General features: G+C 43.7%; 1 protein-coding gene across 3 annotated transcripts in view; it reads left to right on the top strand.

Annotated features, from left to right (window-relative positions):
* The window catches only part of LOC109423332 (multiple C2 and transmembrane domain-containing protein), a 183,770-nt gene that overhangs the window by 24,631 nt on the left and 142,964 nt on the right, over nucleotides 1–16,175 (top strand). For all 3 annotated transcript variants that reach the window (XM_062854227.1, XM_062854226.1, XM_062854225.1), the window contains exon 2: nucleotides 5,159–5,684. In XM_062854227.1, the coding sequence (XP_062710211.1) occupies nucleotides 5,642–5,684 (43 nt within the window). In that variant the 5' untranslated portion in view covers nucleotides 5,159–5,641. The remainder of the gene's footprint in view (nucleotides 1–5,158; nucleotides 5,685–16,175) is intronic.

Here is a 16,175-nt window from a genome sequence, read left to right as displayed (position 1 = left end):
GCTACTTTTAAGGCCAGGTTCGGAACTCCGTCCAGACCTGGAGCCTTACCTACGCTAAGGAACTTTGACATCCCCTCGATGATCCCCTCCAACATCTCTGGAGATTGCTGTGTTGTCACCTGTTGTCTTGGCCATCACGACCCTGTAGACATCACCCCACGGATTCGCATTGGTACTCTGACACTCTGACAGAGACCCTCAAAGCAGGCCTTCTTGCTTGCCCTTATCTGAGTCTTCAGCACGACTGTAGCAAATGTGAACACCACCCGTCGTTCATTTCGCCCTTCCTCAGTTTGTTCTCGCTGCATCCGATCCGCAATCACTTGAGTCAATCAGTAAGCCGGTAGTCTCCCATTTCTAGGGTGGAGTTGCCTAGACATGGTCGTATTGCACGCATGCGAGAGCACCGCAACCAGAACGTCACCGCTTAAACCAAGTAAGTTTTACTCACGACGGAGCGTCTCCCTAAATACCGCTTCGTTGAAGTGTGATATCTTCCACCTGCGAGGGTTTGGCTTTGACCTTTCCGCCTCTTCCTCTACCCGCTGCCTGCTGTTGTTGTAGTTGATTCTGTAGCGAACCGACAAGTGATCGCTGTGACTGTAGCCATCGTCTAATCTCCAGATTGAACTACTAGTTAGGACAGCACTTCAAAAAGTATCGTCAATAATCGACTCCGCACCGTTTTGACTTAAGGTACTCTTGGTACCGACATTAGCTAGGTTGACATCTAGCATGACCAGTGTCTCTAGCAGGATTTGACCCCTCTGGTTCGTGATACGGCTTCCCCATTCCACGGCCCAGGCATTGAAATCACCCTCTATTACAACCGGCCTTTTCCCAGTCAGCACGGCCGTCACTCAGTCCAGCATCTGCGTGAACTGCTCGATGGCCCACCGTGGAGGCGCACAACAGCTACAGAAGAAGATTTCGATTACTTTGGCGACCACCAAGCCCTCATAGGTAGTAGACACCAACACCTGGACGGTGTATTTACCCGTCGTCCATATCGCCCCCATTATTCCAGACCCATCCGTGACCCAATTGCCGTTGCCGGCGAGTACTCGATATGGGTCCGCTATGATGGCGTTATCTGTCCCCTGCTGAGCCGCGTCACAGTGGTTCTGGTTCAGTTGCGTTACCTGCACTATGGCTTGTTCGCTACCGGTGCCGGGCATCTTGCACCTCCCGTTCGGTGCTTGTTGTTCACGGATTTTCCAAAAGAAATAAAACTTTCTAGAGGGTTTACATTGTGCCTTACGGCCTTCACCTTTAAAAAGCCTACAAAGCTACAAAGCTTGCTGCTGTCAATTCTTTTACAGAGCCATGACTTGTGCCCTGGTCAGAGTCGCCTTCGCTGTAAAAGCCCTAACCTCGACACATAGACTCTTCAGCCAGACTCTTGTAGTGGGGATCCTTTCGCTCCTTGTCGCACTTTAGCTCGACGATCACTTCACCTGTACGAGTACGTCTAATACTGCGTATGTCGGCTCCCACATCCTCATCGCTTTCAAGACTTCAGAAGACTTGCCCAAGCAATACTCAGTGCCGGATTTAGAGGGGGGGGGGCACTTGTGCCAGGTCCTTCTACATATTATATGGTTGAGTTTTCCTAATCGCGACAATAGTTTTTAGGTAGAAAAATAGAAAAACATCCAAGGAAACTTTATTTTCTGCACGATTACGTCCAGGAAAATCACCAGAAATTTATTCACATGTTGCAGAAATAAGATTCTGGCTGCTCAGGTCCACGGATTTCTTCAGTAACTTCTACAAGTGTTTTTTTTTCGGGAATTACTTTAAAAATGCCTCTTGGGATTCCTTGATCAATTCCTTCAAGGCTTGCTTTAGAAATTCGTACATGTATTCTTTCAGATATTAATTCGGATTTTTTTGAAGAAATTCCTATAGGGATTCTTTCAAGAAATCTTTATGAGATTTCGACAGGAGTTTCACAGAATCATTCTGATTTTTTTGCGGGAATTGCTTTTCGGATTCCTTCAGAAAATCTGTTTTTTTTTCAGGAACTCTTTCAGAAATTTTCGTTAGAAATCTTCCAGAGGTGCAACAGGTATTCGTTATCACATTTCCCCATATACATTTTCAGGGATTGCTCCAGGAATTATTCCTTGCCTCCACCTTTCACAAATTCTTAAATGGTTTTTTTTTTCGAAGTTCCTTTAGAAGTACTCGAGGGATTGCTTCGTAAATTGCTTTTAGGAGTTTTTCAGACCTATCCTCAGGTTTTTTTTTTTCAGAAATAGTTCCAGTGATCCTTCAGGAATATCTCCTGGGATTATCTCTGAAATTCCTTAAGAAGTTTCTCCAAGATTTATTCTTTGGAATATATCTCCAGATATTTCTCAACAACATTCTTATATGAATACCTGCTGAGTCTTATCTAGTTCTTCCATTCAGAGATTCCTACAAGAAACTCTATCTCTCATGGCATTCCTTCAGTGATTACTTCACTTCAACTCTTCCTATATTTTTCTAAAGGTTTCCTTTAGAAATACTTTCACGCATGACTTCAGAAAAAGTTTTTGAGATTTTTATCCACTAATCCGTTCAGCAATTGCACAAAAAGTTCTTCTAAGAATTTCTCCGGAAGTGTTTTTTAAGGAAACTTTTAGAAAATGCTTCAGAGATCCCTTATTATTTTTCAAAAATTTCTTTATAAATTCGTCCACAAATTTTGTCTGCAATTTCTGATATTCCTGCTGAATGTTTTATGGGTGTGCTTCGAAATTTCCTCAAGGGTGTTCTTTAGAAATCTCTTCAGGATTTTTTTTTTCAAATGCTTTTCTAGAAATTCCTTCAGAAATTTCTTGCAGAGTCCTACAGAAGTTTCTAATACTTCTTTACCTTTTTCTTCTTTATGGCTCTACGTTCCCACTGGAACGTGGCCTGCCTGTCTTCAACTTAGTGTTCTTTGGGCACTTCCACAGCTTTTAACTGAAGGGCTTTCTTTGTCTGCCATTGTATGAATTTGTACATTGTGAGGCAAGCACAATGATAAACTATTCCCAGAGAGTCGAGGAAATTTTCCCGACCGGAACGGGAATAGAACCCGCCGTCCCCAGATTGGTGATCCATAGCCTTAACCACTAGACTAACTGGAGATCCCAAGTTTCTCATACTATTATTCCAAGAATTTCTCAAAAAAATATCTTCAAGAATTCCTCCAGAGATTACTTAAGGTATTGCTTTGGGATTTTCATTCAGGAATTCATCCACAAAGTTTTCTGGAAATTCTTCTTGGAATCTCCAGAAGTTCTTCCAAGGATTCCTTCAAAACATCTGCAGGGATTTCTTTAGACATTTTTTTTTTTCAAGGATTCCTTCAGTATTTTTATGTGCTATATCTGCAAGATCGTCCGAAAAAAAACCCTGGAGGAAACACAGATGCAATATGAAAATGAACCCTTGTAGAATATATGTGTGAATCCCTGAAGAATTTCAAAAAGAATTCATAGAGCAATTTCTGAATAAAAAATCATGTAGAAATTATTAAAATAGAAAATGAGTCTCTGATTATAATTATGAAGGCACTCCTGAAGAAATTTTAGGAGAAATCCGTGGATAAATTTCTAAAAGAATCTCGAAAGGAACTCATGAATAAATCTCCGTTTCCGAATTCCTTTCATTAATCTCTGGAGGCATTCTTGCAAGAATCCTTGGAGGTATCCCTGTGAAATTGCTGAAAGTATCCCAGGAGGATTTTTGAAGCAATTCTTGGGGGTATATCAGAAAAAACTCCTTGGGAAAACCCTTAGTAGAATACGTAAAATAATTGATTGAGAAGTTAACAAAAATCTCGGGGAAGTTCTCTGAAAGACTTTCTGAAAGAAGTCATGGAAGATTTTATAAACGAATTGCTGGAGTAATTTATGAAGCAATCAATAGAGTGATTCAGAATGGAAATTAAAAGACAATTTGTAAAGAAATCCTTAGAAAAAAAAATTTTAGAGGACGCCTACAAGGTTATTTTTATTACTCAATTGATTCTTGTACGAGCTCAACCAAGGGTTTTCCAAAGAATTTCCCCAGGTATTTCTTCACAGTTTCTCCAGAAACTTCTCCTGGAATTCTTTCTGGAATTCTGCTGGGATACCTCCAGATATTCCTTTTGGAATTCTTCTAAGAATGCCTTCTAAAATTTCTTGTGAAATTCCTTCAGAGATATATCCAGAGATTCCCTCTGTCCCAAGAATAAATTCCCCGAACAAATTTGTAAAGGAATCGAAGGAATATTTCTATTTGAAGGGATTTCTAAAGTAACCCTTAATATCACAGGTATTTTAAGCACCATGAGAGCCCAACACTGGTGTCTCCAGTTAGTCTAGTGGTTAATGCTATGAATCGCCAATCCAGAGACGGCGGGTTCGATTCCCGTTCCTGTCGGGAAAATTTTCTCGACTCCCTGGGCATAGTGTGTCATTGTACTAACCGTACAATGTAATGCAATCGTAGGCATAGGTATTTATGAGGACATCGAAGTTATTTTCTTGCAATTCATCAGGCATTTATTAGAAATCATCGTTAAGCCGGCCTACATTCAATTAGGAAACCTAATATTAAAATGGATAGTTTTCTCACATTCATTAGGTCGCAGAAAGTTGAAAACTCACAACGTTCATTTTGTATGAGATCGCAAAAACTGGTGAAGTTAAACCATTCATGAACAAAAACAGAATTTGACAACTTTTTCATAAAAGTGATTTTAATACTAAGAGTTATTTTTTTTATATTCTTAACTACTTAACCTAACTTACAGTTCTTTTGTCCACTAGGGCACTACGTGAGCGATTCCAATTGGCAGTTGCACTTCCACTTTTTATACAGCGCCTAAATGTATTCTATTTTAATTATACTATGTCAAACTGGTCGCCGTTGCGCTGCTTTCACTTGCTACCTTATCATGGTAAAATGATGAGCACGAGGATGTGTTAGGAGGTGGTGTCGAAAAGTCGTGAAAATTCCGTCGTTCTAAATAATATTAATATAACATCTTATTTATTTATTTTATTTACAATTTTTGCTATTTTCAATTATATGTCATCCGAATTTTGTTTAAAGTAGTATTTGTAGACACACAAATAAGATTTTTTTTTCATTCAAGTGGATTAATTCCCGTTCATATTCTCTCTCCTTCCAGAGTGTGATAGTGATACTCGAAACAACCAGTTGCAGTACGCCAACCATGCAACGCCCCCACCAGAAGCCACTAGTTTGAACCGCCTACTGCCAGTCGCTTTTGGAGACATCGTCGTCGCCGGTGGTGCCTCCTGGTGCCCCCATGAAAAATATAAGTTGCAAAAACGGTAGAAGAATACACACCATCATGAACCAGTGGTAGGTACCTAGGTTGATTCGTGTCGCTTTCAATGAGCCGTCATAAGAAGCAACAACGCCGGCAGCAACAAGCAAGGTATCTTGCCCCGCCGGAACTTAACATTCGTCGGGGATTCTCTCTGCTGTCATCGTAGACATTCGCCAGCACCGCACACGCTGTCAACCACACTGCGCCGTGAGACATACTTGCGGACGTGCGGTTTGCGTGTAACTTGTGGGGGAATAGGCACAGTTCCCCAGCCAGAAGCGGAAACGCGAGCTTCCTACTACACTACTTGTGGATATTATGGCGGACTCAACAGTGGCGACCTCCAGCGGAAGCAGCGGCAGTGAGTATTCGTGTTCCTTTGTACTTTTCTGTTTTGCGCCAACAAGTTTATGGACGCCAATACACTGCACTGTAACAATAGCAGCACACATCCGCAAGTAACACACACTTCAATACACGTGGCGACCCTGACACTCCGGAAAATTCAATAATTTAGCATATACTGAATGACTGTTTTATGACCTGGTGCGGAGAGTTGTAGCTCGTTCGGTGGCGCTGGGTTAGTATCGGATTAGTATGTTGCCCTTTTTTTCTGCGTTCACAATCTACATAAAGCCTGGAACTGGAGTGTGGTGTTATCCTTTGGCGTCATAAAGTGCACAATAACCGACCCACAAAAGCCTGTGGTGAAATTGCAAACATACGCGGAGAGTTACAGCGCGCGCGTGTGGGCTGAAACTCTAGCCTACGGTGTGCTATAAATTCATTAAATCCCGCTTAGGGCCATGGATCGGGGAGTAAGTAATTGACCGAGTGACTCCATTTGCCCGGGGTGGGTGGGTGGTCAGGTCCTGGCTGTAGGTAGAGCGCTAACATGCGGCCTCTACGCTATAGGGACGGCCTGTGGATCACAGTGGGTGGCAATGCGTGAACATCGATTTATGAGCACCAGCAGCTGTTGCTACCTTATCTAGGGGACCGCGTGGTAGTAGTTTAGTAGCAACAGCGTCTGCTCGATTTAGGAAATAGTAAGGGAAATAGCGAACAGCTTGTTATAGTGCAGATTAGTTTGTGGAACAGATGGTGGTTGATAAGAGAGTTTACTTCGGAACATTACGCTTTTTAATTGCCTTTGTATATTGTTTGATCAAGGATTACATTTGCCAACTTAAACTACACACTAAAAAAATCTGAATATTACAATTGACATAATCTAATGCTTATGTTATATAATTACAATTGACATAATCTATGACGCAATGTCATGTGCCGTAAAATAAAATATGACTGATTTTTGTGTCATATCTAACGCTGTCATGCATCGCTTCCTGAAAATTTAAAAAACTCGTCATGCTCAGCAATTTTTTGTCTCATGAACAATGTTTTAAGATGCGCTAACTGTTTTTTGAAGGGAATGACTCAGTTATCAATATTAAATGACATAAAATTACACGTTCTTAAACATAAACAGCGATGTGCGCGCCAAACGTCAAAATGCTTCCATCAGTCTTGCTTTTCGTGCTTGTTGTTTAGTTTCGTTCGCTAGGTTTTCGCAATTTCAGTTCACGGTCACGCCCAGTTAAAATAATTAATCGGAATATGTGGGTGGGCAAAGAAATTTGCATTCAGCTCAATGCACAGCAGTGAAGGAATAGACGCCTCCGGCAGATTCAAAATAAATGGAAAAATCTCCTAAGTGCTGAAGCGGCAAAAATTGAACGAAAATCCCCAAGGAATAACAGTAAGAAAATCGGACAACTAGCTCGGTATTGGGTTCCTGTGTGCGGTTAAGTGGCGGAAGTTTTTGTTTTGCAAATCACTTACGGAGGATTCTTAATATTCTTAGTGTTTGAGTGTTTGAAACAACGGTGGTGATAACAAACCTACATCGGATCAGGTTAGTGGTAATTTTGTGATTAGATGCAATTATTTGTGATTAGATGGGAAAACAGTTAAACTCTCATAACATAACCTTGAAATACACGTCATGCCGTAAAGCTTATTATTACGTCTTGACGTGTATTTTTTATCGCCACTCGTCTCTTGTAATTTTAAGAGTGAACGTAATTGTGCGTCTGAAACAAACGTATTTGTACGTCATTCTACTCGCTGCAATATGTCGGCGTAAAATGACGTAAAATTACGCATATTTTTCGAAGTGTGTATGTATTCTGTGAAACACACTATTAGGCTTAGTGTACCAGTTATGGCTATAGTACCTCAAATTCACCATAGTTGATTTTCAACCTTTAAGATGCACATCAACACGAAAAATGTCATGAACAACAGATGTTTGCAATTATTCAAACTTCACAGTTTACTCAAATTATGATAGAAATAAACCACTTTCGTTAACTTTTCGGCCTCCTTGCACCCTATTTCGCCATAGTTTGGCTAATCCCATAAGGAATGCATGTAAATAGTGCGAAGTAGAACCCAAATTAACACAGAGTTCCTATCATTGGCACACCCCGTAATAAATACTAAAAGTAGTTTTGGCTACATTTCTATATTTTTCCTGTAAAGTATTAAAACTAAACAATCATTTGACATATCGTTGACATTCGTCGGTCTTCTTCTTATTTTTGTAGAAAATAATTTTCCTTAGGTAGTGCGATAACTGGTACAGGCACCCTAATTAACTTTGATAAAATAATGTTACGCAATTGTATACCTATATGTATTGGATAAGTCTAGTTGCCAAAACCATTTTCAAATATAGATTCTAGTGACATGCTTCGTATACATCGTGCAACAGCTCTTTTGGCAGTAGTTCCAGCAGCTTCTCCGGGAAATCCGCAGAAGTTTCTTCAGTATCTTCTCCGCAAGTAGCTCTAGGGGCTTCTTTGGGTCCAGCAGTTCATTGAGAAGCTTTTTCAGGAGCTATTTTCGAGAGTGAGAGAGACCACGCTGGAATTTTCGTCTTCTTCTACATACATTTATTTGTTCAACGTCACATTTAAGACAAGACATAATCAACAATAGTACGCCACAATACTCGGTTTGTGGCTGCCGCTCTCCATCCTCGGTCGCGCCCAATGCTCGCCAGGTCACGCTCCACCTGGTTCGCCCATCGTGCTCTCTGTGCTCCACGCCTGCTTGATCCAACCGGATCAGTAGGTTGTTGACCGGCATTCTTGCAACGTGCCCTGCCCACCGTATCCTTCCGGCTTTGGCCACCTTCTGGATGCTGGGTTCGCCGTAAAGTGTAGCGAGCTCGTGGTTCATCCTTCTCCGCCACACACCATTCTCCTGCACGCCGCCGAAGATCGTCCTTAGCACCCGTCGCTCGAAAACTCCGAGTGCTTGCAGGTCCTCCTCGAGCATGGTCCATGTCTCATGCCCGTAGAGGTCTTATTAGCGATTTGTACATAGTGCATTTGGTGCGTGGGTGAATCTTTTTCTTCTTTAGGCCCGAATTCCGCTGGTGATGCGCCTCCGAATTTCACAGCTCACGTTATTGTCAGCCGTCAGTAAGGATCCGAGGTAGACGAATTCCTCCACCACCTCGAAAGTATCCCCGTCTACCGTAACATTACTACCCAGACGGATCCGGTCGTGTTTGGTTCCGCCTACCAGCATGTTCTTTGTTTTTGAGGCATTCACCACCACTCCGACCTTTGCTGCTTCGCGTTTCAGGCGGGTGTACACTGCCGTGAATCGCAAGTCAGTCCCATCTGCATTTTGGGCAAACATGAGTTAATGGCCGTTTTCGGTCTCTCTTCGGATGATCTTTCAGCTGCATGAATAAAAATATATATTTTGTTCAGTAAAAATGAAAAACAACATCAAGTCAGATTGTCCCATAATTAAATGTAATCGCAAGTCAGTCCCATCACGAACTAGTGTACCCTGCAGTACAAAACCTAGCATTGTTTTGGCCAGTTTTATATTTTTCACTGTTACGTTTTCATGTTTGAAGCAATGTGTGAAAGTTTCATGATGATCGCAGAAGTTTTCAGTTCATGGCGATTTTTTAGAGTTGCACAGAGAAATCGAATTTGAAAACTTCAGAGGCCATTTTCTCAATGCCTACTTTTTACATATGGGACTGACTTGCGATTCACGGCAGTACAGCTCTGCCACCGTTCCAAATGTACTGGCAATAATGTCTATGTCGTCCGCAAAGCATACAAATTGACCGGGTTTTTGTGACAATCGTTCCCCGGCTGTTGAGCCTGGCTCGTCACATCACACCTGCCAGAACGATGTTGAAAAGTAGGCATAAGAGTCCATCACCTTGTCGTAGTCCCCGGCGAGATTCGAATGAACTGGATAGTTCACCCGAAACCCTTACGCAGTTTTGCACACCGTCCATCGTTGCTTTAATCAGTTAAGTCAGCTTCCCAGGAAAGCCGTTTTCATCCATGATTTTCCATAGCTCTGTATGGTCGATACTGTCGTATGCCGCTTTGAAGCCGATGAGCAGGTTATGCGTTGGGACCTGGTGTTCACGGCATTTCTGCAGGATTTTCTGTACGGTGAAGATCTGGTCCATTGTCGACCGGCCGTCGATGAAGCCGGCTTGAAAACTTCCCATGATATCGGGGCCCGAAGCGTAGTGGCGACACCACGTTCACTTCATAAGTGGATGGTCATGGGTTCGATCCCGGCCCCGGCACTTGCAATTTTTCGTCAGTTGCTCTTCCCCCCGAGAGCAGCTGACACCTGACCCTCTTTTGAGCATATGCTCTAACGGACCCGGAAACTTGGATATCGGCTAACGGCAACTCATAATGGACCCCCAATCGGACTGGAGAACAGGAACAAGATCCACACATCAACATCCTCGTGCTCATCATTCTACCCATGGACAGGGTAGAAAAGTGACAGCAGTACAACGGACACTAGTTCGATATAGTATAATAAGAATAGAATACATTTAGGCGCTGTACAAAGTGTAAGTGCAGCCGCCAATTGGCTTCTTTAGCGATGTTGAGATAATCCCATATTCTGAATCTCCATGCCAAACTGAGCCGAAATCCAAATTTTCATGAATTTTAGTGCTCGGGAACCTATTTAAAAATCAGTTTGAAGTTTGTATGGGAGCGATTTGTCGAATCACCCCTCGTCGCATTTTGTACTGGGCGGAGCTGTCAAACAGTTGCCCAGCTGTCAAAAGGTGGTTTTTAAAAATCTCTTTGAAATTCATTTTAGGTACCAAAGTGATGTTCGAAAAAATCTGAAAAAAATCATAGTGGCTCAGAAAAAGGTGCTTTTTCGTATAAAATCAAAATATCAATACATTTTTCTTAATTTTAAAATCCAATTGGAATCGTTCACGCAGTGCCCTAGTGGACAAAACAGCTGTAAATTAGTGATAGATGAATAAAAAAAACTTCCCATGAACTCATTTATTTTAGGTGACAAACGACGCAAGATGTTCTGAGCAGTGCTGAAAATTTCATTTCGTCATATCTAAATTCAACCACCTACAGCTCATTTAGAAGCTGAACCTGAGAATATGGTATATGAAAAACTTGTGCGGCTAGACCAGTTCTGCAAGAAAGTCACGGAAAAACCGTCATTTTTTGAATATTTAAAGCAAATGTCACGGACTACCTTCGAAAAATGCCAAATGATATTCACCGTGAATATCATTGGCATTTTTCGAAGTTAGTCCGTGACATTTACCTTAAATGTTCGAAAAATGGCGTTTTTTTCGTGACTTTCTTGCACAACTGGTCAAGCCGCACAAGTTTTTCATATACCATATTCTCAGGTTCAGCTTCTAAAATGAGCTGTAGGTGATTGAATTTAGATATGACGATATGAATTTTTCAGCACTGGTTCTGGGATAGCACTGGCTGCACTGGCGTCGCCGTTTCCTCCATTGCCGTGGTCTCCCGTGCCTACGTCATCCACGCCATTCAGTTGCTCGTTGAAGTAGTGCTTCCACCTTTACATCCCCTCACGTTCATCCGTCAAGGGGCTTCCAACCTTATCCCTGCATATTTTGGCTCGCGGCACGAAGCCGCGTCGGGATGCGTTGAGCTTCTCGTAGAACTTCCGTGTTTCATGGGAACGGCACAGCACTTCCATTTCCCGACACTCCGCTTCTTCCAGGAGCCGCTTTTTCCCGCGAAAGAGGCGGGTCTGCTGCTTCTGCTTCTGTTTGTCACATTCCACGTTCTGCCGGGTTCCTTGCTGCAGCATTACCACCCGGCACCCGTACTGTGTTTTTCTCCTCCAAAATCGCTCTTCACTCCACGTCGAATGATTCGTTTCGTCAACTCCTTTCCACGTATATGGTGGTGCTCTCGGCTGCGTCGTTGATGACTGCTTTAACTGTTATCCAGCAGTCCTCTAGAGGGGCCATATCGAGCTCGCCCTCGTCTGACGACGTTGCCTCGAGATTCTACACATATACTGAGGCGACATGCGGTTGCTTGAGTCGCTCAAGGTTGTACCGTGGCGGCCGCCGGTACTGTACAAGTTCAAAGGTAATGTTGACTGAAGTTGTACAAAAATCGTGCTGATAAATTGTTTGTTCATATGTTTCGTTTAGGTGTAACGGTTCTAAGTCGGTGTTTCCGACTTTCGCGATTTCTGAATTTATTTAATAGTAATATTGAATTATACAAAGTTAAATTAAATAATCAATTTCGCATTGGTCATTACACCCAAGCAACACACCTGTTATATAAGAGTTTCGACAGCGCAAGTTTTGGTTGTATAGAAGTAAATTTAACGTAATTCTACATTGTGTTGGAATAACGTCAAATAAACTTATATACAACCAAAACTTGCGCTGTCGTAACTAATACACTACCCGCCACAAATATGGAATCGCATATTGCAACACTCGTACTGAATATTGCAGCACCTAAAAAAGTTTGGCATCACCCTAAAATGTGATTATTTCAGGTCTTTGAGGCACAAATCATTTATGACCCCCCTAATTCTTTATCAAAATGCAACTCGTACCCACAACCTAATTGGTTCTAGGTTTACTCTATTTTTCCTCCTTATTTTGGGTGATGCCAAACTTTTTGGGTGCTGCAATACTGAGTATTGCAACGATTCCATATTATTGGCGGGTAGTGTATATAACATGTGGCTTAATCTACAATGGCTTAATCTACAATGTTTTCATAGAGGTCATTCGATTTTGACCACTAATTAAAAAAATATTTTTTTCTATCTTGGTGTATTACCCCCTTAACCTAAAAAATGTTACACCTCTAAAAAGTACTTAAAAAACCATGAAACTCCTCCGAAGACACCAAATGGCTATAGTCAATAGTTTTGCCGCAAAACCCAATGTCCCACTTTTTTTGAATTCGTCCCACTGTGCGCCATCGCAATCAGTCCAGTTGTGATGGGGAAAGAAAAGTGACGGTGACGCGGTGACTCAACAGAGCACACGCTGACTTGGATCGCAGTTTGCCTACCATTGATAGTGACAGAGAGCAACTCTGACTGATAGTTGGGAGTACTCTTAGCCCCGCTCGGCCTTACACACCTTACTTACCGATCAGGTTAAGGCCTGGGTGGCCTCTGCTGTACATAGTAGCCGCCAGTGTTGGTAAAAACTCAAATTCTCAAATCTCATGGTTGAGTTGTTTCACGCGCGATTCTTGACTCGTCAAACTCACCGCTGAAAAAATCATGCATGAGTTGACTCGCGATTTCACTCATTGTTTTATTTCTTGGTGTTCTTAATATTTATATCAAAGTTTTTAGGATTACATGATAGAACAAAAGCAAATCTAGCGTACAATAACATTGAATGCCGTTCAAATTGATTTGGATTCGTTTTATCAGCGAACGAGATTTCGGCGCTTGACTCGTGAGAGCGAGATTTTGCATGAAAACCTCGCGCGTGAGAAAATGATTCAGAATCGCGCGCGAGTTTGCTCACGCAGGAGCGGTTCATGAGTCTGCTTTGAATGTGATTTTACCAACACTGGTAGCCGCCTCCATTCCACTCGGTCCATGGCTGTTTGTCTCCAGTTCCGCACTCTGCGTAGGGTCCGCAGATCGTCCTCCACTTGGTCGACCCACCTAGCTCGCTGCGCTCCACGTCTTCTTGTATCGGTCGGATGACTCTCGAGAACCATTTTAGTCGGGTTGCTATCCGACATCCTGATGTCCCGCCCACCATAGCCTCCCGATTTTCGCAGTCACGATGGTTGGTTCTCTCAGCGGCTGATGCAGCTCGTGGTTCATTCGCCATCTCCAAGTCCCGTCTTCCATCTGCACTCCGCCGTAGATGGTACACATCACCTTCCGTTCGAAAACTCCAAGGACGCGTTGATGCTCCGCACGTAAGGTCCATGCTTCGTGCCCATAGAGGACTACCAGTCTAATCAGCGTTTTGTAGATAGTTAACTTCGTGTTACGGCGAACTTTATTTGATCGTAGAGTTCTGCTGAGTCCAAAGTAAGTACGATTTCCTGCCACAATGCGTCTCTGAGTTTCTCTGCTGGTATTGTTGTCGGTGGTCACCAGTGAGCCCAAGTACACGAATTCTTCAACCGCCTCGATTTCATCACCATCGATATAAATTCGGGGTGACAGGCGTGGTGATTCCTCCCTGGAGCCTTTGCCATCATGTACTTTTTCTTCGACACATTAATGACTAATCCGATTCGCCTGGCTTCACTCTTTAGTCGGATGTACGTTTCCGCCATCGTCTCAAATTTACAAGCAATAATGTCAATATCAACAGCGAAACCAAGCAGCTGAACGGACTTCGTGAAAATCGTTCTACCCGTGTTTATCCCCGCTCTCCTAATTACACTCCTAAAGCAATGTTGAACAGCAAGCACGAAAGTCCATCACCTTGCCGTAACCCTCTGCGAGATTTGAAGGGACTCGAGAGTGTCCCTGATACTCGAACTACGCACATCACTCGATCCATCGTCGCCTTGATCAACCGCATCAGGTTATCCGGGAATCCGTATTCGTGCATAATCTGTCATAGCTGTTCTCGATCGATGTATCATACGCCGATTTGAAATCGATGAACAAGTGATGTGTGGGCACGTTGTATTCGCGGCATTTCTGCAACACCTGGCGGATAGCGAACATCTGGTCCGTTGTAGCGCGTTCACCCATAAATCCAGCCTGATATTGCCCCACGAACTCTCTTGCAATCGGTGATAGACGGCGGCATAAAATTTGAGAGAGTATCTTGTAGGCAGCGCTCAGTAGTGTGATCGCGCGGTAGTTCCCGCAATCCAACTTGTCGCCCTTTTTGTAGATGGGACACACGATACCTTCCATCCATTCCTCCGGTAATACTTCCTCCTCCCAAATCTTGGTAATGACCCAGTGTAGTGCTCTCACCAGTGCTCCTCCAGTGCTTTAGAAGCTCGCTTGGTAGTTGATCTGCCCCAGCGGCTTTGTTGTTTTTCAACCGGCCAACCTCCTCTTCAATCTCTTGGAGGTCAGGGGCCGGAAGTCTTTCGCCCTGTGCACATACTCCTAAATCTGTTACCACGTCACCTTCAGTACTTGCAACGTCGCCATTGAGGTGCTCATCGTAATGCTGCCACCACATGTCGACGACCTCACGTTCGCTCGTGAGAATATTCCCGTAATTATCTCGGCACATGTCGGCTTGTGGCACGAAGCCTCTGCGCGAGCGGTTCAGCTTCTCGTAGAACTTTCGTGTGTCCTTAGCGCGGTACAGCTCTTCCATCGCTTCGCGATCTCGTTCTTCCTGCTGGCGCTTCTTCATCCGGAAGACTGAGTTCTGCCTGTTCCGCGCCTGTTTATAACGTGCCTCGTTCGCTCTCGTACGGTGTTGCAGCATTCTCGCCCATGCTGCATTCTTCTCGTTTTTCAACTGTTCACATTCGCCGTCGTACCAGTCGTTTCTGTGATTCGGAGTCGCGAAGCCTAGTGCTGTAACCGAGGTACTACCTATGGCGGATCGGATGTCCCTCCAGCCATCTTCAAGTGTAGCTGCGCCAAGCTCCTCTTCCGTTGGTAGGGCCACTGCTAACTGCTGCGCGTAGTCTTGAGCCACTTCTAAGTTACGCAGCTGCTCGATGTTGAGTCGCGGCGTTCGACTTCTACGCGTGGTGATAACTGTCGAAAGTTTTGAGCGCATGCATACAGCTACTAAGTAGTGATCCGAATCTATGTTCGCACTGCGGTATGTGCGGACATTGGTTATATTCGAGAAGAATTTACCGTCGATTAGAACGTGGTCGATTTGGTTTTCTGTTTGATGGTCGGGTGATCTCCAGGTGGATTTGTGGGTATCTTTGTGGGGGAAGAAGGTGCTTCGGACTACCATACCACGGGAGGCTGCAAAGTTTACGCATCGCTGGCCGTTATCATTCGATATGGCATGCAGGCTGTTTCGCCCGATTACCGGTCTGTACATTTCCTCCCTTCCTACCTGCGCGTTCATGTCGCCGACAACGATTTTCACGTCACGCGGCGAGCAACCATCGTATGTTTGCTCTAGCTGCGCGTAGAACGCTTCTTTCTCGTCATCAGGTCTCCCCTCGTGTGGGCAGTGGACGTTGATGATGCTGTAGTTGAAGAAACGGCCCTTAACTCTCAACATGCACATCCTTGCGTTGATCGACTGCCACCCGATCACACGTTGTCGTTTCTTGCCCAACACTATAAATCCTGTTCCCAGTTCATTGGTGGTGCCACAGCTTTGGTAGAAGGTAGCCGCTCGATGCCCGCTTTTCCACACTTTCTGTCCAGTCCAACAAAGTTCCTGCAACGCCACGATGTCGAAGTTGCGGGGATGTAGTTCGTCGTAGATTATCCTGTCACATCCTGCGAAACCTAGTGACTTACAATTCCATGTTCCAAGTTTCCAATCGTAGTCCTTATTTCGTCGCGTGGGTCTTTGCCG

Source organism: Aedes albopictus, chromosome 2, assembly GCF_035046485.1.
Source record: "Aedes albopictus strain Foshan chromosome 2, AalbF5, whole genome shotgun sequence".
Classification (NCBI taxonomy): domain Eukaryota; kingdom Metazoa; phylum Arthropoda; class Insecta; order Diptera; family Culicidae; genus Aedes; species Aedes albopictus.
This window is presented reverse-complemented; position numbering and strand designations above follow the sequence as displayed.